This window comes from Ochlerotatus camptorhynchus, unplaced genomic scaffold, assembly GCF_037179485.1.
Source record: "Ochlerotatus camptorhynchus isolate MF236.1 unplaced genomic scaffold, CSIRO-AGI_Acam_v1.1 ptg000071l, whole genome shotgun sequence".
Lineage (NCBI taxonomy): Eukaryota > Metazoa > Arthropoda > Insecta > Diptera > Culicidae > Ochlerotatus > Ochlerotatus camptorhynchus.
The window spans coordinates 659698-682502 of record NW_027040561.1 but is presented as its reverse complement, the minus strand read 5'-3'; the positions used below and the strand labels follow the sequence as shown (position 1 = coordinate 682502).

General features: G+C 44.1%; 1 protein-coding gene across 4 annotated transcripts in view; it reads left to right on the top strand.

The window, feature by feature from the left end:
* The window catches only part of LOC135697528 (coronin-1C-like), a 206538-nt gene extending 183982 nt beyond the window's left edge, over positions 1-22556 (top strand). For 3 of the 4 annotated variants that reach the window (XM_065217284.1, XM_065217282.1, XM_065217285.1), the window contains 6 exons: positions 8697-8999; positions 9065-9385; positions 9446-9995; positions 10053-10381; positions 10446-10640; positions 21599-22556. In XM_065217284.1, coding sequence (XP_065073356.1) covers positions 8697-8999; positions 9065-9385; positions 9446-9995; positions 10053-10381; positions 10446-10640; positions 21599-21727 — 1827 coding nt within the window. In that variant the 3' untranslated portion in view covers positions 21728-22556. The remainder of the gene's footprint in view (positions 1-8696; positions 9000-9064; positions 9386-9445; positions 9996-10052; positions 10382-10445; positions 10641-21598) is intronic. The other variant, XM_065217283.1, reaches the window with a different exon arrangement.
* Positions 22557-22805: the final 249 nt, after the last annotated feature.

Sequence of the window (22805 nt, the reverse complement as noted above, 5' to 3'; positions counted from 1 at the left end):
ATGTAAAACGTGATTATGAGATTGGGAATCGTAAATACCATTATCTAACATTAACAATATGATGCTGGTCTAAATAATAATCTTGTGGTTTTCGTTGTTCGTAAAATTCGTTGCTAACTTTACGACCAAATTTGCAATAAATCAGTAGGATTTTCCATGACATGGTGACTGGATCAATCTGTTACGACAATGCCAGTACAATATATGTATCGGAAAATGAAATATTAATTATCATTTATTTCTCTTTGAATCGAAGAGATGAACCAGCCTCTGGCTGAAAGTCTCGCTAATAAACATAACCTAACCTAACCTCTTTGAATCAACAACTTGCTTTGATCAATAAATGAGTTTGATAAACAATCTAACAAAATCAGAGTTGGTTGGAAATGCTACTAATATCGACATGAAGCTTTGGTGTGATAATGTATTAACTAGAGAAAGTTCTGAAGAGGATTGGTTGATAGTTCCGCTAGAGTACGGCAGTGTGAAAATTGAATAGAAGTTGACACTGAGCGAAGGACCATTAATGCGACAGTACTAGTTAAACGCACACTCCTTTACCTAACTCATACATTAATGGATGAGGGGACTTGAAGTTATTCTTCAAACCCAAGGCTTTTATTAACAATCTGTCATGATCAATGAATTACCTCGATTAACAACGACATGAATGGTTCAACAACTTGTCCAGATCAATATTTTTTTTACTGGTTCGTTTATTTACTAGGCTCAGTCTTGTGTGACACTTTGCGGAGCCAAAAATCAGTAATGTTTGAATTTACATTTAAAACAGCAGTAGTTCTAGGTTAGTATTGGGTACCAATTACTCGATTGGAAGGAGCTACCCTAGTAGCACGCTTGTCACAAATCGGTTGTGGCAACTTCTATACAACTTATATCAGTCATAAACAAGTTGCTGCAACTTATTGTGACGGAAATGTGCTACTCGGGTAGGTAGGAAACTGGTTTCTGAAGCCTCCTTCAGATACTACTCTCCGACGGTCGACCAAATCCTGGCTGGGCAGGGGCAAGTAGTACAGAAACAGAAGGGTATTAAGACTTGGACACAATGGCTGGAAGTTGTTTGGAAAGGAGGGGATGGTCACATCAGACAAACAAAGGAATTCGTAGATCGCCTGCATGTAGGGAAGATCACGGGTTCCCAATACATCTCTTACTTCACGGAAGGGTTGTCTACCTCGGGCCACTAGGGTATCCAAAAGTCGTGCTCTGGAGGCGTCATTACCCGGGCAATGCCAAATTGCGTGATCGATGTCATCATAACCGGTTCTGCACCTACATATATTGTTGTCAACGAAGTTTATTCTGTAGAGAAGCGCGTCTAGCGAGTAGTGGTTGGACATAAGTCTTGACATCACGCGAATGAAGCCCCGACTTACATCCAGACCTTTGAACCACAATAATTTATTGTGATCAAAAAGATGATCACCAAATTTTCATGATCATAATCTGGGCAGTTGCAGGCCAAATAGCGAAAAGAAAAATGTTTTGCCTCTCAGAATTCCATGAAACATAGCAAAATTGTTCGTTAAGCGCAATGTCCCAAGTTTGTGCTGGAATTCGGCCATTTTGGCTTACACCTTATTTTCCAAAATGGCGTATTCGATATTTTTCAAAACGATTTTAATCGAAATGGCGTCTGAGATAAAGTTGTAGGAAACTGGATGGACTTCTCAGAATAAAATACGTCAAAAAATTTAAAACATCTGTCAATAACTAAAGAAGTAGGGTAATGGATTTTGGTTGAACCTATTTATGTCATTTACACACTGCGTCTAAATGTATGCCGTGAACATGAAACTTGTGTGTTTGGTGGAAAAGTCTACCTTTCTAGTTCCTAATAATACTGAAGAAAGTATATTTGTGTGTGTGTGTGTTTTTTTTTTATAGTAAGGTTGAGGAAAGCTTCAAGAAGCCTGGCCTGTAGTGAAGGTGGCACGGTGTGGTATCCACTAGTTGCCTAGTGCAACTCCACTAAAACCCATTCCTTACTCTCTCCTCTGCCTGGATCCCCCCGGGACCACTGTGAAGCGACTACTTCGGGGGGTGGCTGTGCTCATGCACTTGTCGTACTCTCAGCGCTAGCTGGCGTTGCTAGATCGCTGCTCTTCTCTCCATTTACGCTGCAGCTCTGACATAATCTGCGTGACTGCCCTGCTGACGGCATTCCAAGAGTCCTCCTTTCGACACATTTCATCGACGACATTCTCCACGTTAAGGACGGGCATTCGTCCGTTCGCACTGCCTCGAAGCTTGGACAGTCGAAGACCACATGCTCCGGCGCTTCATCGACGTTGCCACACTCCGGACAGAGGGGTGACGCTGCGTGTCCGAACCGATGCAGGTATTTCCTGAAGCAGCCGTGGCCAGACAGGAACTGCGTTAGGTGGAAATTGACTTCTCCGTGTTTTCTGTTCACCCAGGTCGAAAGAATCGGTATTAGTCTATGTGTCCATCTACCGTTCTCCGTCGTGTTCCACTCCTGTTGCCACTTAGCCAATGACTCCACTCTCACAACTTTCCGTACTCTTCCCTGCCTGTAGCACTCGCTGTCCTCCGCCAGGGTGATGCCGATAGGGATCATACCGGCGATAACGTATACTGCTTCCGACGAGATGGTTCTGTACGCACTCACGACTCGCATGGCCATCATCCGGAATGTAGTGCCTAGTTTCCTTTGGTTCTGCTTCGTTTCCAGCGCTGGAACCCAGGCTGGACCTCCATATCTCAGTATCGATGATGACACGCTGGCCAGAAGACGCCTCTTGCTACTGCTGGGACCAGCGTTGTTCGGCATGATTCTAGCTATCGCGTTGATGGCCTTCGAAGCCTTCTCACAGGCATATTCGACGTGGCTGTTGAGCCGGTCATCGATCATCACTCCCAGGTATTTTAACACACACTTCGAAGCTATGGTGTGCTCCCCGACGGTGATTTCTGCCCGCTGTACCGCTTTACAGTTACTGACCAATAACACTTCCGTTTTGTGGTGGGCTATTTGCAGCTTCGCTCCTTTCGTCAAGTTACCAATCATGTCGATTGCCTCGGTTGACAACACTTCCACCTCTTCCAGCGTCTCGCCTGTTACCGTCAAGACGACGTCGTCCGCAAAGCCAACGATCTCAACTCCTTTAGGCAGTTTCAGCGTTAGCACGCCGTTGTACATCCCGTTCCAGAGCGTTGGACCAAGGATGGAGCCTTGTGGAACTCCCACTGTAATCCTAATCGATCTCTGTCGCATGTCTGTCTCGTAGACCAGAACCCGATTCTGGAAATAACTCCTCAGGATCCTGCACAGGTAGTCAGGGACCCTCATTCTATGCAGTGCTTCGGCGATGGCCTCCCAGCTGGCGGTGTTGAACGCATTCTTGACGTCAATCGTTATCACGGCGCAATATCGATCTCCTCTCCGCTTCTGTGTGGACGCCTTTTCAGCTCTCTCGACCACTGTCCGAATTGCATCCACCGTCGATCTCCCTTTCCGGAATCCGAACTGCCTCTCCGACAATCCGTGCTCACTCTCCGTGTATTTCGTCAGCCTGTTTAGGATGATCCTCTCCAAGAGTTTTCCGAGTGTATCCAGCAAGCATATAGGCCTGTACGATGCTGGATCCCCCGGCGGTTTTCCTGGTTTCGGCAGCAACACTAGCTTCTGTATCTTCCACCTGTCAGGGAAGTGACCCTCGTTCAGGCATTTCTGCAGCACCATCCTGAACATGTCCGGGGATGACTGGATTGCCGCTTTCAACGCTACGTTGGGGATTCCATCCGGACTGGGAGCTTTCTTCACCTTCAATCGTTTCGCCACTGCTACGAGCTCCTCGTTGGTGACTTCGACGTTATCTCCCTCTCCTTCTCCGTACGGTGTAGGTGGCCAGGTTGTTGGGTCGTGCTTCGGGAAAAGTCCTTCCACGATGACTTTCAGCTTCTCTGGGCACATTTCAGCGGGCATCGTTGGACCTCTGATCTTCGCCATCACGACTCGGTATGCGTCGCCCCAGGGGTTGGCATCAGCGTCTCGACACAGCTCCTTAAAACAGTTCGACTTGCTCTGCTTTATCACTCGTTTAAAAGCGGCCCTGGCCGCTCGAAACACTTCTCTTCGTTCCTCTCTGTCTGCTTCCGTTCTTGCTCTCTGAACACGTCTTCTGGCTCTGAGACAACTAGCGCGGAGAGTGCTAAGTGCCTCGTTCCACCAGTAGACTGGACGCCGTCTGTTATTTGGCTCCAGTTTCCTCGGCATGGTCGTGTCACATGCTTTCACTAACGTTTCTGTCAGCTCGTCCGCATTTAGATCTACAGGACTCCCGTCCACACGAAGTGCCTCAACGAACAAATCCTTGTCGAAAGCTTTCGTCTTCCACTTTCGGTCACAAGTTCTCGTCCTCCGTACTGCCACAGTATTCCGTTGGCCGATGCCATATCGTATCGCCTGATGGTCACTATGGGTATATCCTTCGCACACTCTCCAATCCATGTTTGCCATCAGCGACGGACTGCAGAAAGTAACGTCGATAATGGATTCTCGGCCATCTCTGCGAAAAGTGCTGCTGGTGCCTTTATTGGCCAGCATAACTTCCAGCAGACTGTGCCCTCTTGCATTGGAACACCTGCTTCCCCACTCCACTACCCAAGCATTGAAGTCTCCTCCGATGACTACCGGTCGTCGTCCGACCAGCTCTTCGGTAAGTCCATCCAGCATCTCGTGGAACTTCTCCATCGTCCATCTGGGGGGTGCGTAACAACTACACATGAAGATTCCGTTGATTTTGGCGATCACGAAGCCTTCGTATGAGCTCGCAACCACTTCTTGAATGGGGTATCTGCCCATAACTTGTATAGCAGCCATCCCAGCTCTATCCGCAACCCAGTTACCGTTATCGGGAGGGACTCGATACGGTTCCGCAATGATTGCAACGTCGCACTTTGTTTCTGTTGTCGACTGCCACAACAGTTGCTGAGCAATGTCGCAATGATTGAGGTTTATTTGGGTTACCTCCATTACTGTTGGCCTGCCATCGCCTTTTTGTATGCTAGGCATTTGAAGCCTCCCGTCGTATGATCGTTACCGTCCTCTTTTTTGCAGAGCATACACCTCGGATGCTTCGTGCAGCCTCTTGCAATATGGCCTTTCTCTCCGCATTTCCTGCACAGATCAGATCTGTCAGGGCCATTGCAGTTCCTCGCCTGGTGACCGAATTCCATGCACTTGAAGCATCGCTCCAGTTGCTTGGTAACCCGAGGAGTGGCTTTCAGCGAGCACAATGACCAGCCAACCTTGACCTTGCCCGTCTCCAACAGCTTATTCGCTGCAACTGTCGAAAGCCGTATAACCGCCGTTTGCATGCCGCCGTACGCCTTCCTCATGCGGATTGACATCGGGAAATCTCCCAGATCGCAGTGCACTCTCAACGCACTTCTTAGCTCCTCTTCTGTGGTGATCTCGTCCAGGTCCCTGCACTCGACCACTGTCTCCTGGGATAGAGCTCTTACGCTCGCCCCTTTTCGACGAGCTCCTTGAAGGCTGAGCTCTTGATAGCAGGATCCTTCTTCAGCTCAAAGAGGATCTCGCCTTTCTGGGTTCGCCTGGTTTTCACCACGTTCTCTCCTAGTTGCTTCAACTCCGGATCCTCTCGTACCTTCCGGAGGAGTGCTGCATACGACGTTTTGTCCTTAGTTTCGACGATCAGAGCATCGCCCTTACTTCGCTCCCGACGAGTCCTGGGTATCTCCTTCTTCTGTTCAGCTTTTTAAAAAAAGATTACCTAATAATTGTCTTGAAAATACTCATGGTATTTTCCTCAGAATTTGACTAGTCCCATGAAATTATTCTCGGAATTCCCTCTGAGTTATCTTGTAGTGGATTTTATAAATTCCATGAAATGCTCATCAGAATTCCCTTGAAATACACCGACTATTTTTTTCTACCTCTATTCGGCTCATTCATGATCTTTTGTGATGTGTCCATGTTCTTTGTTTGGTGCATGAACTAGTACCTCATTACCAGGCATGGAAAATCATTTGCATTCATTTCATACATTCATTTACATTCATTTGTCTCTAACTTTTTTCATCAACAGCATTCCGCAAAATGATGTATAGAACTTTTGAAGGTTTTGTTATTAGCTACAAGTTTTGTTCATAACTCAAATCTGTATCTCTTATGCATCACGAACTAGAGTGGGCAGAACTTGTTACTGTTTTTCAGTGAATGTAAAATACATTCACTGAAAAACAGCAGTGGCTTCTGTTTGCTCTGTTTCGTTATGCATAAGAGATACGGATTCGACTTGTTAACAAAAGTAGTAGCTAATAACAAAACCTACAAAAGCTCTATACATCATTTTGCGGAATGCTGTTGAAGAATAAAGTTAGAGGCAAATGAATGTAAATGAATGCACGATATGAATGCAAATGATTTTCCATGCCTGCTCATTACTATGGAAAGTATTGAGGTATTCATTTTCGATACAAATAAATCAGACATAGTTGATCTTCTCACATGAATCCTCATTCAATTGTGATATTCCATATCATTCTAAGCGTTCTGAGACCTTTCCAAAGACGCCCTTTCATGAATCAAAATATCTTTCAGGAGAATCTTATTCCAATTAAGACGTTCCGTATCATTTGAAGAGTTCCCCAAAGAGGCGCCCTCTCATCCTCAATAAAATTATAATGTTCCGTATCTTTGGAAAATTCTGGGATCTCTTAAAAGATGCGCCTTCTCAGGAATAAAAATAGGGCTTCTTAGTGAGAAAAACAAGCGAAGATACACACAAAATCACGGCCTCCCTGTTCGGTAATTTTTTACTGGGTTTTCGAACAGCTGAAAAAGTCAGTAAACTTAAAAAAATTGTAAAAAATTGTATAAAAGTGATTTTTCTTGAAATTTATACAGACTGTGTTCTTATTACATTTATTTGATGATAAAAATAAAATATGTTAAAATTGTTCGTTGCATTACGTGTGACCGTTATTTTCAGTTTACTGACTTTTTCAGCTGTTTGAAAACCCAGTAAAAAATTACTGACCCCAGTAAAATAATCTCTGTGTGTACTAATATTTCCGAAGTGATTTGAGATTTGGGCGTAATTGCATTTGTAAATAAACACGTCAATCACCGATTTCTCGCGAATAAAAGCTCAATCTCGAAAAGTAATAACACTATGAGGTAGAGGAATGATTCCTTTATCATTTGGTATAGTTTGTTTGAGAGATTGAGCTTTTATTCAAGAGAAATCAGTAATTGACGCGTTTGTTTACAAAAGCAATTACGCCCAAATCTCAAATCACTCCGGATTTGACCATGCATCAGAATTCTTCTTCTTCTTCTTCTTCTTTACATTTCAAGCTTATTGCATATTTCACATTGGCCTACTGCGTGCTCTCAACTTCTAGATGCACTGCCATATTCTATAATTCTTCTATAATTATGTGGCAAGTACAATCATACTCTATGTCCAGGGAAGTCGAGAAATGTTCCAACCTTAAAAATGTCTAGACCGGACCGGGATACGAACCCAGTCACCTCCAGCATGGTCTTGTGTTGTAGCTGCGCCTTTATCCACTGACCTAAGGAACCCTCCTGGTCCGTACCTTTTCTTGTTTCCAATCTCAAACCCGTCAACAAGACGAGCTTAGGGTCATAGTTCGATGCGGTTGATCTTACATCCCATAACGTACCACGAAAAGGTGATCTACCCACGTTACGGAGCAAGCCATGTTTACAAATATTTGAAACTAAATTCATGTCGTACAATCTTGAAGTCCTTTTTATGATCATTAAATTAAATGTATTAGGGGAAATGTAAAAATTAAATGTAATGTCGGTCTAAGCTTCCCTAATTTGGACCCATACATAAATTCAGCAATCGACTAAATTTTCAATAGCAATCAAAAATATCCATTAGTACCGTCCCAATGACGGGTTCATCTAGATAAAATAGCAGATTTTTAGCGATGGACCCAATCTTAGATCCATAGGCCTACATTAGAGCCATTTCCAATTTTAGTAAAAATGCGAATTATTGCCCATAACAAACGCAAAGTTTCATACACATCGGAGAAGGCCGATTCAAAAGTTCAATTATTTTTTCGTTATGTTGCCTGAAACTGCTCAACTTGTCAAAACGCACATGTTTGCCGAATAAAGTAAATCGCTTTCAAATCCTGTAAATCTGTTGCAAAACAAGACTCTTAAGAAGTTTCAAAAGGTTTAAGACTCTCCCCTCTGCGTGACAATCATCCTTATATGTTTTCTTGTGAATGTGTATGGACCGTAGATACTTTTCACACCACCACTTAGGTTTCTACTTGGTTTATGAACAGCTCCTTATTCGTATTGTCCCCACTACAGACGATATAGTAAACTATAGTATAGTTTACTATACCGTCTGTAGTCCCCATAACATAACAAGGTGAAGGTCTAGTAGAGACGGATTAAAAAAAACTATACTATTTAAAAACAAAACAGCCGCTAACATTAACTTAACAGTTCCTTAATTAACTTCATTAACAGTTAGAACCCCAAGGAAGTACGTAACAATGCTGTAACACAGCATCGCCACGCATTTCGCACCCTTGAGGTTCCGACTGTTTCAAAATGGGAAACTAGAAGATCAGAAATTTACCAAAACTCCTAATAGTTGCACTATTTCTCTTCCTCATTCCAGCTATGGTTCCGCGGAGTGCGGCCTTCCAAGTTCCGGCACGTGTACGGTCTTCCCACGCGGAAAGAGTGCTGCTACACAGACATCAGTGTGGTCCGCAGCGGCAACGATGGCAACTTTTGCGCCATCAATCCCACATTCCTGGCCATCGTGGCCGACACCACTTTTGTGGTGATTCCGATTAACCAAACCGGCCGGATCGATTTCCAGTGCTGCAAGGTGATTGGACACACCGGTCAAATTCTGGACCTCAAGTGGAACCCGTTCGATGACAACATGATCGCATCGGCATCCGACGATTGCACGGTGAGTAATAGCTATATGCTCTAACCTTAACGGTTAATTATTACTTATCTGGTATTTTGATGCAGATCAAACTCTGGAAGATCCCTGAGGGTGGTCTGACGAGCAACTTGACCGAATGTTCAACCGAACTGGTCGGTCACAAGCGCAAGGTGCTGCACATCGAATGGCACCCGACTGCGTCGAACGTGTTGATAAGCGCTGGTTTCGACCATCTGATTTGCGTCTGGGACGTCAGTAATGCCGAGAAACCGCTGATGAACGTGATCAATTGTCACGTGGATATGATTTACAGTTTGGCAATCAGTCGTGACGGGTCGCTGATTGCAACCACTTCCAAGGATAAGAAGCTGCGGGTGATCGAACCGCGCAGTGGAATCGTCGTTTCGGTGAGAAAAATCGTGATCTTTGCTTAGAGAGAGAGAGAATCATCTTCATTTTATTTATAGGAGGGCATCTGTCACTTGGGAACGAAATGTTCCAAGGCAGTTTTTCTCGATAACGATCGCATTCTGACGACAGGATTTTCCCGACACTCGGATCGGCAGTTTGCTGTGTGGAATCAGCATGACCTAAAGAAGCCCTTGGTACAGGAAGTAATTGACAGTTCGAGTGGAGTCGTCACTCCCTACTTCGATTACGACACAAGAATGATCTACCTAGCAGGAAAAGGAGACGGTAACATCCGGTACTATGAACTGGTAGATGAACCGCCGTACGTGTACTACTTGAATCAGTTCCTTTCGGGACAACCCCAGAAGGCACTGGGATTCATGCCAAAACGCGGTGTAAATGTAACGCAATGTGAAGTGTTTAGATTTTACAAACTGCACGCTACGGGAAATATTTGCGAACCGATTTCGATGATTGTTCCTCGCAAATCGACTCTGTTCCAGAATGACCTCTATCCGGATACGCTGGCTGATATACCGGCTATTGGCGCCAAAGAATGGTTCCAGGGGAGAAATGTGCAGCCCATCCTGAGGTCTATGAAGACTGGTAAGTGTCGCAAATTTCCTCTGCAGATTTTGTATGATCATCAATTCTCGATTTCAGGTGAATCCATTTTGGACACGACCAATCAGAAAACCCGCACCGAGAGCAAATTTGTCACAAACCATCACACCAACAGCAAGCACAATGTCCTCAACAACCACCACGGCAATCTCAATGGTAACAGCAATAATAACCATAACCATAGCAATACCAATGGCACAACGATGAACGGTGGCTACACGAACGGTGGCAATATGACACCCCTCACCAACGGCAAAAACAACAAGGAAAATGAACTCGACAACCGGAAGTTTGACAACAACACGAAAAAGTTTGCCTTCCTGTCACAACCGACGATACCGGATTATAGGCCGCAAGCGGTAACTAACGTAATTAAATTTTGCATAAAACTGAGCTTTTTGGAATAATTGTTGACCCCCCCTCCTCCCTCAGATTATCGAAAAGAGTCAAAAGACATCGACGAACCAGAGTACAAAGTTCCACCAGCTGCAGGCGATCTTCGGTCAGCACCAGACCGCGAACCACAAGGACATTGCCAACCTGCAGAACAACTTGCTGAGCAGCTCGAGGAACAGTTCGCGCAACAGCTCGCTGGAGAATATCAACCTGTTGAACTCGGAGAATGAGGTATATTTTTTATCAATATAGTTAACAATTTTGCAGACTTTTCCAAAACCAACTCAGACTCAGTACAATAACAATCATTGGTTTGTGCATTTGAAGAAATTTATGCTTAAAACCACTCTCGCCAATGCACAGACCTCAGGTGCAGTGGTTTAGAATGTAAATTTTAGTAGAAAAAGTACATTTTGACAGGGGCGTGCCTTAACCTCAATCTACCTGTGCACCAACTCTCAAAGCATAGATAGATATCGAATAAACTAGAAGATTAAATGTATTTTTCAACCGATTCGAGTATAAATATGGCATTAAATATGGGTTTGAAAGTTGGTGCACAGGTAAAAAGTGAGGTTACGGGAAAAAATATCTTCGACGAAGTTGATGCTTACAATTAGACCTTTATTTTGTGGTTAGTTAATACTACTTTACTTACTTATCCTAGTCCAACATCCCTCAGGATTGCACCTGCATCACAATGTTACGCCAATTCACTCGGTCCGGTGGCTCCAATTTCTTCACCGTCCCACGCTTCCAAGATCCTGCTCCACTTGGTCTAACCACCTTGCTCGCTGTGCTCCTCTTCGTCTTTTACCGGCCGGATTCGAGGCAAACACCATTTTTGCGGGATTGTTGTCCGGCATTCTTAAAACGTGTCCCGCCCATCGTACCCGTCCAGTTTTCGCAACTTTCTGGATACAGTGTTCGCCATATAGTTGCACCAGCTCGTGGTTCATCCTTCGCCTCCATACACCTAAAGCACTCGTCGTTCGAAAACACCCAGTGCTTGCAGGTCCTCCTCGAGCATCGTCCACGTCTCGTGCCCGCAGAGAACTACTGGTCTTATGAGCGTCTTGTACATGGTACATTTAGTACGGAGGTGAAGTTTACCTGACCTCAGGGTCTTGTGGAGTCCGTAGTAAGCACGACTTCCGGCAATAATACGCCGACGAATATCTCTGCTGCAGCTGTTATCCGACGTCAGCAATGATCCGAGGTACACAAATTCATCTACCACCTCGAGTTCATCTCCGTCGATTGTCACGCTTCTGCCTATGCGAGCCCTCTCTCGCTCGGTTCCTCCAGCTAGCAGATACTTTGTCTTCGACGTATTCACCTTTAATCCAACCTTCTCTGCTTCACGTTTCAGCCTGGTGTACTGCTCCGCCACGGCCTGAAACGTTCTACCGACAACGTCCACGTGGTCAGCGAAGCAAATGAACTGGCTGGACTTATTGAAGATCGTGCCCCGCATGTTAACGCCCGCACGTTTCATAACACCTTCTAGCGCAATGTTGAACAGGAGGCAGGAAAGACCATCGCCTTGTCGAAGTCCTTTGCGAGTTTCAAACGAGTCCGATAACGCACTCGATATCTTCACGCAGCACTGTACACCATCCATCGTAGCCCTGATCAGTCTGGTCAGCTTAATGGGAAAACCATTCTCGTCCATAATCTTCCATAGCTCTTCACGGTCAATAGTATCATAAGCGGCCTTGAAATCGATGAATACGTGGTGCGTAGGGACTTGATATTCACGACACTTTTGGAGGATCTGTCGCAACGTAAAGATTTGGTCCATTGTCGATCGCACGTCCACAAAACCGGCTTGAAAACTTCCCACAATCTGCTTGCTAGCGGCGATAAACGGCGAAAGATGATCTGGGAAAGCACTTTGTAGGCCGCGTTAAGAATAGTGATCGCTCGATAGTTCTCACATTCCAGTTTTTCGCCTTTTTTATATACTGGACATATTACTCCCTCTTTCCACTCCTCCGGTAGCTGTTCTGTATCCCGGATCCTGACTATCAGTCGGTTCAGACAAGTGGCCAACTTATCCGGGCCTATTTTGATAAGTTTCGATACCATCTTTCCCAGCTGCTTTGTTGTTCTTAAGCTGTAGGATGCCTTACCAAAAATGTGCCTCTATCTTGAAAAACTGTCGCATTAATGGCCCTTCGCTCATTTTCAACTTCTATTCAATTTTCATACTGCCGTACTCTAACGGAACTATCCACCTACCCTCTTCTAAAGATCATTCTCTAGCTAATAAATCATCACACTAAAGCTTCATGTCAGCATTTCCAACCAACTCTGAAAATCGTTAACTTCGCGTATGAAGTAACATAAAAAAAACACTTTGAACATTTCAAATTGTTTGTTTGTACTTAAGTGGGCGGTGATGACTGAATCACGAACTTAATTGAATTGTGTAAAAAGTATTGATTTAATCAAAAAAGTATCTTCAGAGGAATTGTTCACATAAGTATCGCCAATAATCCTATAATTTCAAAAAATTATCATGCTCTACTGTAAAAAAAAAAATGAAAATTCTAATTTTTTCCCCTACAGAGATAGAGGATACTTTCTTGGGTAAAAATTTAGAACTACTCAAAATATGAAACTTTGTTGAAAATATAAATTACCTCTGTATAATACGTTTGAAGATATGTACTGTTTTCTATGGTTACCGCTTTGAAATCATTTATGTATAATTTTTTTTTTATATAATAATTTTTCAAACAAATATTTTATTTTTTTCTATTCTGAGATTTTGGAAATTTGTCAGAATTGAACAATTCGAAAAAAATCAGCCGCAGATTGATGAAAAAAATCTTTTTTTCATCAAAATCTAGGATCGCAAAGATTTTCATAAATCTATCTAATCTAACACCAACACAGCCAGTTCTTGAAAGCATCTTAGAAAATGATATATACACCTACATAATTTTTCTTGTCTATTTGATATATGTTTCACATCGAAGATGCGTCACACATATCAAAACGACCATGCCTTGCAGCATTTAAGGGGCAAGATGATTCAGAAAACATCGGGCCAAATCTTCGATTTAAACACGATGCTTCAGAATCCAATAAATGGATGAAACGTGAACATCTCGTACCGTACGATCCGATTTTGGTAATTATATGATTGGTTGGTCGTTGGAAGCATCAAAGCTAGAAAGGTTAAGTGATGCTCCATTTTTTTCTGACGGTTGGGGTATGAGCATTAACTCTTGTCCTAGGCTTTTATGACTTTCGGCTATAGCGTCATTACTCGCATTCTGAAAAGAGAAAAGGGAAAGGAAAAGGAGAAGGACAAAGGGAAAATGATTATGTGAAATCTATAAAAATAAACAATATTTTTTAATTGAAATAGACAATATAGAAATGCATAACGGCGCGGTGTTCGCTACCCGAGTCTTGTCACTATTATCAAGTCATAAAAAGTCGCGCGTTGTTGCGCACCCCTCGAACGGTCCTCGCATCCAATTGGCATCATCCCTGCTATGACACAGACGGCCTTCCTCGAGATGGTGCGGTATGCACGGCTCTTTAATTTCCGCCTGTGACAGTCAATATCCAGTACTGCAGCCCACGCAGGGCCGCCGTATCTGAGGAAAAATACTACGACCCCAGCGAGAAACCTGCGCTTACTGGCATTCACTGCCGAGCTGTTTGACATCATGCGGGATAATGCCCCCACAGCCGTAGACGCTCTCTTGCAGGCGTACTCGACGTGTCAGCCGAAGCTGAGCTTGTCATGGAGCATAACCCCCAAGAGTTTCAGAGAGCGCACAGATCTAATTGTGCTCTCGCCGACTGTCAACGTCGCATGCTGCACCGACATGCGTGACATCGTCGGCAAAACCTACAATTTTCACGCCTACTGGGAATCTTACACACTCAGAAATTTTTACCGTACTCGGTAATTTTTTACCGAACTTTCAACAGCTGAACGTTCGGTAATCAGTTCGGTAAACGAAATGCCTACCGAACGTTCGGTAAACCAATTTTTTGATGAGCTGTCAAAATTACCGAACGATTCGGTACTTTTTTGCGAAGCGATTCGGTAATTTTTTACCGAACTGTTCTGTTAAACTGATTTTTCCACTATTTTTTTTAATTTTAATACCGTTTTCAGTTAATTTAAATTAAAAAGTCTTGAAATAATATTTATCAGTTTTTATTTAATTTTAAAACCGTCACTGCACTTGTGATACGTGCTATAAAAAATGTATTTGACGCCGAAATGTGTAAGAGCCCGATGTTATGCGATGCAGTCCAGATAAATAACCTGCAATCAAATCATGCTATCGCTGAAAATGCCTGGAAAATAATTGGATTTGCTAAATAAACAGTTACTCACGAAATATGTCGGTGATCCATTGATTGTGGTCAAGAATTTTTATCCTTACCTGCTGCACTTGATTCCGGATGCACTATTTACCATTCACTAGTAAATAAAGCCTCTCCAGATTTGACAGTTTGATAGCACAAAATTTCGGTAAAATTGCTTGTGATTTACGGGTTGTTCGGTAATTTTTTACCGAATTCGGCGTTTTGGCTTATTTTACAGATCGTTCGGTATTTTTTTACAGAGTTCATAAAATTTATAATCAAACTACCGAAACTTCGTTAAAATTTTACCGAATATTGGTGAAATTATTTTTGTTTACCGAAAAATCTGTAATATACTAAATTTACCGATTATTTCCGGTAAAAAATTACCGAACAAGCAAAACGTAGCTGAGTGTGTATCCTCAACACTCCATCGTACATAACGTTCCATAACACCGGGCCCAGGATGGAGCCTTGTGGCACTCCTGCGGTGACTCTAACGCATTTTTCGCCATCTTCTGTGTCGTACTTCAACACACGATTCTGGAAGTAGCTTTCCAGAATCTTGTACAGCCGGGAATTCGGGAATTCGGAGTTGGTGTAGTGAGCGGGCTATCGCCCCCCAGCACGCGCTGTTGAACGCGTTCTTCACGTCTAGGGTTACCATCGCGCAGTAACGAATACCCCTTCGTTTTCGGTGGACCACCTCTGCCGTCTGGATGACGTCGCGGATGGCTTCCACCGTGGATCTGCCTTTACGGAACCCGTACTGGCTGCTTGACAGCAGGGTTACTTCCACTCACTTGCTATAAAAAAGGTTTTTCAGAATTATGAAAATATTAGATGTTATAATGATAATTAGCACTAGTAAGTTACAAGAAGAAATCGTGAAGTATGTGGTTGACACATAAAACCTGTCAATATTGCTTTTAGTGCGTCACAATCAGCGATTTAACGATTCGTGAGCGCTCTCTCTGAGTGAACGCTCGCGAATCATAGGATTGCTTATTGTGACGCTCTGAAAGCGAAATTGACAGGTTTTATGAGTCAAATACATACTTTACACCCTCTTCTTGTTACTTACAAGTACAACACATCATTATATCATCTAATGATTTCATAATTCTGAAAAACATTGTTTTATAGCAAGTGAGTGGAAGCAACCCTGCTTGACAGGCTGTCTACACCTTCAGTGTAAGCCGACAACCTGTTGAGGATGACCCTCTCAAGCAGTTTACCAGTGGTATCCAGCAAAAAAATGGGCCTGTATGCTGACGGGTCCGCAGGGGGTTTTCCTGGCTTCGGGAGCAGCACCAGCCTCTGCCACTTCCACGCATCCGGGAAGATGCCTACGTCCAGACAGGTCTGAAAAACAGAACGGAACATGTCTGGATTTTCCGCAACGGCCGCCCTCAGAGCCACAACTGCGATCCTATCCGGACCCGGGGCCATGCCCACCACCAGCGACTTGGCAATATCGCTCAGTTCTCTGTTTGTCACTCTAAACACTTCTCCCTGATCCGCGGCCAGGAGTCTACGTCCCTACGCGGAAACAAGAACCCAACGATCGACGCCAGCATCGCTGGCGATCTCTCCGCAGGTGCCGCCACGCCACGGGTCTTGGCCATGACCACTTTGTAGGCATCCCCCCATGGGTTCGTGTTGGCGCTTTGGCATAAGCTGTCAAAGCACGCACGCACGCACGCACGCACGCTTGCGTCTGGCGAGCTCTTTGTTGAGGGCCGCCTTAGCCGCTCGAAGAGCGACGCGGCGTTCCTCTCGAGATTCGTTCGTACGAGCTCGTTGCATCCTCCTTCTCGCATGGAGGCAAGACGCCCTGAGGATAGCGATCGACTCGCTCCACCAGTACACCGGTCTATGGCCATGCCGGGGATAGGCTCTCCTAGGCATGGTTGTATCGCACGCCCTTGTCAGCGCTGCTACCAGTTCTTCACCCGTCAGATCCAGGGTTATTCGCTCCCGCCTCAGTGCTTCACCGAAGACCTCTTCATCAAAAAACGACGTCCGCCAGCCTCGAGCGCAGGAAGGATTCCTTCCTGCCACTCGCCTCTCACCTGGCCACACACTGTAGCGAATCGCCTGATGGTCACTATGGGTGTAACCCTCATCGACCCTCCAGTGTAGGTTGCCCTCCAAACACGGGCTGCAGTACGTCACATCAATGACGGATTCTGTAGGTACTGACCGAGCCGGTGTTGGCTAGTACAACGTCCAGTTTGGCCATTGCCTCCAGTATGATGCATCCTCTCTGGTTGGTTTGGTGGCTGCCCCACTCCACCGCCCATGCGTTCAAGTCGCCCGCAATGACCACCGGTCTTAGGCCGAGAAGTACCGCAATGAGTCTGTCCACCATCTGCGAGAGCTGCTCGATAGACCACCTGGGCGGAGCATAACAGCTACTTAAATATACTCCATTAACCCTGGCGATCACGAATCCCTCGCTCGAGTTGGACGAGACTACCTCCTGAACGGGGAAGCTCCCCATCGTGCATATCACCGCCATCCCCAACGCGTCCGTGACCCAATTCCCGTGGCTGGATGGGACACGGTACGGGTCAGAGATGATTGCGACATCCACTCCCCATTCCGCTGCCGATTGCCACAACAGTTGCTGGGCAGCCGAGCAAATGTTCAGCTTCAACTGCGCTACCTCGAACATGGCTGAGCAATGCTCTTGGCCGGGGCAGCATTGCTCTTGGCCCCCGGGCAGCGTGGGCCACCTGCCATGTGGTTTTTAGGGGATTTCCCCTTCTCCACGCCTATAGTGCACCTCGGCGGCTTTTGGCAACCTTGCGCCTTGTGGTCCTACGAGCCGCACCGTTTGCACAGCTTGCTCCTATCGGTGTTCTTACAGTCCCGAGCCAAATGGCCCTGACCGAAGCACCTGAAGCAAGCCATAACCGGTCTGGGGATGCTCACTGGGCAAACCGACCAGCCCACCGCTGTTGGCGGTACCTCGATTTGGCACTGCTCCCTGAGCGCCTTGGCCAGTTCGGTCGCCTCTGTCACTTCATCCAAGTCCTTAACCTGGATGGTGATCATCGAGCCTAGCGATCTTACCTGCACCCCATTTCCAACGACCTCGTTTGTCAGTTTCTGGAAAGTCGGTCCCTGGTCTCTAGTGCCACGCTTAAACACCAGGAGCATCTCGCCAGTACGAGTGCGCCTGATGCTCCTCACGTTATTGCCCATCTCCACAAGACGGTCGTCAGCTATCATCTTCCTCAAGACTTCCGCGTACTTCGACGCTTCCGTCTTGATAATGAGAGCCTCGCCCATTGTCCTGTGTTTGTTCCGGGCAGTGCTGCTCTTAGGGGCAGTTTTATCCAGAGGCTTTGGAGGAGCGCCCTTGTTGTCACCCTGCCTAGAAACACCTTTCTCAATCGCTTTTATACCTATTGTAGGCCACTTCTGCGGCTCGTCCACTGCTGCCTTGGACTGCTCAACCACGGCCACACACTCTACCTGGGCTGAGACTTTCCGTCTCTTAGAGCGTGCTACACCCTTTACTGGCGAGGGTCGGTCGTGCTTCTGCCCTTGTGTCACGGCAAAGTGGAGGGCCTCGCTGACCATCGTACCAACAATCAATACGAAACTAACGATTTTAAATTGGCTCACTACTTGACTAGTCCCAAGCAAACGATTAACTTGCCCCATTCTAGTCGAAATTCTACTACTACACAATGTTTGTTTTGATTCACTATGAAAGTTTGACAGATAGAATGAGGGGTTAGTGGATTTTCCTCTGTTTCGAGGGGTGAATCGATTAGCTTGGGACCGAAGAGGGTACCAGAGTTGAGCCAAAAAGTTGAGCACGTTATTTCGGGACCTTCTAGTCCTAGAGTTACCTCTATGATCGTACTGTTGCCTGCGAAGTTGAAGGCGTCCGTCTGGGTAGACTTCGGTTCCCTCTTCTCCACCCTCTCGGCGACTTCCAGTCGTTTTTTTAGCCGCATGTGGTCGTCTTGGGCCTCGTACACCGTTGCGCGGAGCTGTCACAAGCCTGCTTGAGGTCCTTTGCGATATTGTTCCGCGTACTAGCGAACTCGATAATCGCATCGAGCTGACCCGCGATAGCCAGTGTCCTAGAGAGGGCCCCAAAGCCACTCATGGCTTTTATTAGCCTGGGCCCATCCGTTGGTTGTTCCTCTGGCTGTCCTCCGGTCAAGGACTAACAAGGACTAAAATGTGATCCTTTGATTACTGGAAAATCCTGATTCCCTTGTTTGAAGTTGTCACGACTAGGGTTTGGTGGTAGATCTTATACCAGTAATGAACCACGAAAAGTTGAACGTTACTGGTTTGAAAAGATAAAAATTTACAAAATGGAACGAACTCACCAAGTTTAGCCAATTGAACCTGAACACTGCCTGGACATGGAAGTCCAAATTGTAGACGAAGCTTGACGAAGATCAACATGAACTAGTCCAGTTTATGGTAGTTGCGCGGAATGTTTTCCTTCGATTTGAGATAAACAAATGTTCGGATGTATTTAGTCGGTTTTTGATGTGCATTGGCAAACCTTTTTTGGTTCAACGCTGCGACTCAACGAATGATGGAACTAATGATGGGACGACTCGTGGAGGTTCTACTTGGTTTCGGAACAGCTTCTCAGAGGCAAATAATAGGGACCTAGAATGAGGAACTAGAAATTGTCTCCTGGGCCTGGTTATGGCCAGATCAACAACCGATTATAGATAAAAAAAACAAACGTCAGGTTCGAACACACGCACAGCCTACTCTCTAGGATTGCGACGATTTTCATAAGTCACAAATTTCACTAATCAAGTTATAACAAGGTTATAAGTAAATGTCAAAACCTCAGAATATTGGATTTTTTTAAATATTTTTTTTTAAGATTTCGGCTAATTGCTTAAATTTATCTCTTACTATAAAATTTGGTTTAGACCCATTCAACTCTATAGTGTTCGGCAAAATGCCCTTAAAAAAAAATCCATGACTCTGTTAAGTTGTAAATTTTGGCGTTTTGAAATCATGAAAGGTCCCGAGCTTTAAAACGTTCTTCAAATTGATTCTAAGTAGTGGAAATTACGGCGTAGGTTCTTCTTTTCCTATTATCATCAGGGGTAAGATATGTAAAATTCATCATATTCGAATTAAATTGGTAACTCTTAAGAGTTGTTGAGTAGTTGAATGCCCATGGCGAAATCCAAACTGCTCATTTGCAAAAATTTAGTTCGTATTGTTGTGAAGCATCATTCTATTTAAATTGATCTTTTTAAAAAGGTTACTTATTGAAGAAAGCAAACTTATTGGACGGTAGCTAGAAAGCTTCAGCTGGATTTTTATTCGGTTTCAAAATTGGAACAACTTTTGCATTTTTCCATTTATCAGGAAAGTATGCCAAACATCTGTTAAATAATTTTACCAAGAAAGACAAGGTATATTTTTTCCTTGATTTATTTTCCGTCGATCTTGTTTTCCGTGCTGAGCACCAATGCTACCGACGCCAGGAAGGCAGCTCCCACGCCTGGACCCTACCTATCGACCCATCAACACATGAACCGGGGACCAACGGCTTTACTTTCCTTCCGAAGGAAGGCGTGATCAGAGATGTTATGCCACAGAACATCCCGGCGGAGCCAACTGGGATTGAACCCAGGCCTGCTGGGGTGAGAGGTAATCACGCTTACCACTACACCACCGGCGCCGCTTAGAGGTGCAAGTTAGAATAGTGAATATAGCTCAATAACCGTTTTGAAGAATCTTAAAACATAAGATTTTGACGTAGGACTACGTCTGTGATTTCTATATGGAGGACCGGGGGTAAAACCGGAAATTGAACATGTAACACAATTATGAAAGATTTTGAACGTTAATAACTCAGCTACCCCTGGACCAATTCCAATAATTTTATCACCAATCGATCAGAATTGTTTCTAGGCATCATCATTTTTCAAAATTCCACTGTTGAAAATTGCACAAATGTGCAACTGTTGCTATGATAGTTACAATTATCACCGATTGTCTGCGAAAAGCGATTTCCCTAACACAGATTTCAAAGTTGAATTCCATCCGGTCTCACCAAACGGTGTTTATTCAATCACCGCGTGGTGCGTGGTGGTGTTCTCTAGTACACAACGAAAGGCTGCCTACAATAAGCGAGCTGCAGCCCACATGAGCATGCATAGAAGGAGGAAGAAGCCGCACCACTATTGATCGGAATCAGTAGCTCTTCGTGAGTTGCTGTGGGCCATCTATGTCAAGCGCGTAAAGAGTATAAGCAAAGAGAACTCAAATTCCTATTCCTGCACAAAACACAAGCTCCTGCTGCAGTTAGCAAATAAGATTTATTATATAAGACCACGTAGTCCTACATCACCATTGCGTACAACCCCATAGGGCTGTCCCTTGTAGTTTTTTAATTGATTGATTATTAAAGTCTATCAGGTCAGTAAACCTTTTAAATGCTCTCATTGAACTATTAAACTACAATCTTTGGACATAAAAATAACCGAAATTATCAATTTTCAGAAGTTTAAAAACCGGTATTTCGGTATTGCAGAATGGCACGGTATTACCGTTGAAACCGGTTACACGACCTGAATTTCTAAGCATGAATTTTCTTCCGAAATTCAAATACATTTCCAAAAAAATTGGTAGAATCATTAAAATATTCTTATAACTAATGTTCAATTGTTGGCCACAAACAGGATTAAATCCAGGAAATTTTCTCTGGGATAAATTTATTTAAACAAAACAGGTAGTTTTTGAACTATTGACCAGGAACACCTGGAATTTAAACCACGTCCTTAATTCTCTTGACAATCAATAACAAGCTATTCCCATCTTTTTATTTCTAGCTCCGAAAAGCGTTCAACAAACAAGCTGAGGAAATCAAGAGCCTGCGAAAGTCTCTCAACAATTCCGAAAAGCGAGTCAGGGAGCTGGAGGTGGAAGTCAAACGGTTACAGCTTCATCAGAAGCACTAGATTGTTAAGTAAAGTAGACGAAATAGCACATAAGCTACGGACACTAATACCTATTACACACTACTACACACATACATATATTTTCCGTCGTTCTCCAAAACAAGCTGCTTAATCCTCTCCTCTCAATATATTCTTACTTAACACAACAGTATAACCATTTGAACACTGCGAAAATAGTACGAAGCAGGTAATTCGTACTAGCAACAGGACATTCATAATTAAATATCTATTGTTAGTAAATAGTTTATTGGACATGATTGCTTTGAGCTAACCAATATCAGCAGACAAAACACACATACACACACAAATATGCATTTCCAAAATTATCGGCTTGGGCAAAATGTAACAACAGCAGCTCACTCCAACCAAGTGAGTGACTACCGAGCGTGGTTTGCATTTCACTGTAACGTTACAAAACATTTTGGTTGAAATAATGCTTCCCAAGCAGCAAAACAGTCCGATAAAAGCAACCGACAAGACTTAATAACAGCAGAAATGTAAACTTAATTGAACACTAGTATGGCTTTCGATATCGATATGTGTGAGGGTTAGAGGAAAACAATAGTCAAACATAGCCAAAACTCAAATAAGACAGAGTGAGTGCGCGCTTTTTTTCAATCAATATCTGTTTGGTTTGACAACTGCGCTTTAAACGTAGTCTCTATACGTCTAGAGTCTTATTGTAATTTGTAATACACATTGTGAGTGGAAAGTTATGTTCAAGCAAACAATTCGGAACAAGAAGATAATTAAGAAAGAAAAAAAGACAAGTGATTTGTGATTTACCAAGAATGGTAGTAATATAAACGTAGTAGCAAAAAAAAAACAAGCCGTCAAAAAACAATATAAATGTAGCTTAAGATTAGTGGATAAAGTTGTAAGCGTATATATATTTTTAAGAAAACTTAATTTGTAAGAAAAAAAAGCAAACGCAAAGACAAAGTCAAAAAAGGTGAAGAAAGCAACAAATAAGCGGACAAATAAGAACAAACCGGAACATACCGGACAAGTTACCACACATTGCCGAATCAAATGGTAGAACAAACAAAACTTGTAGAATACACAAACAGAAACAGAC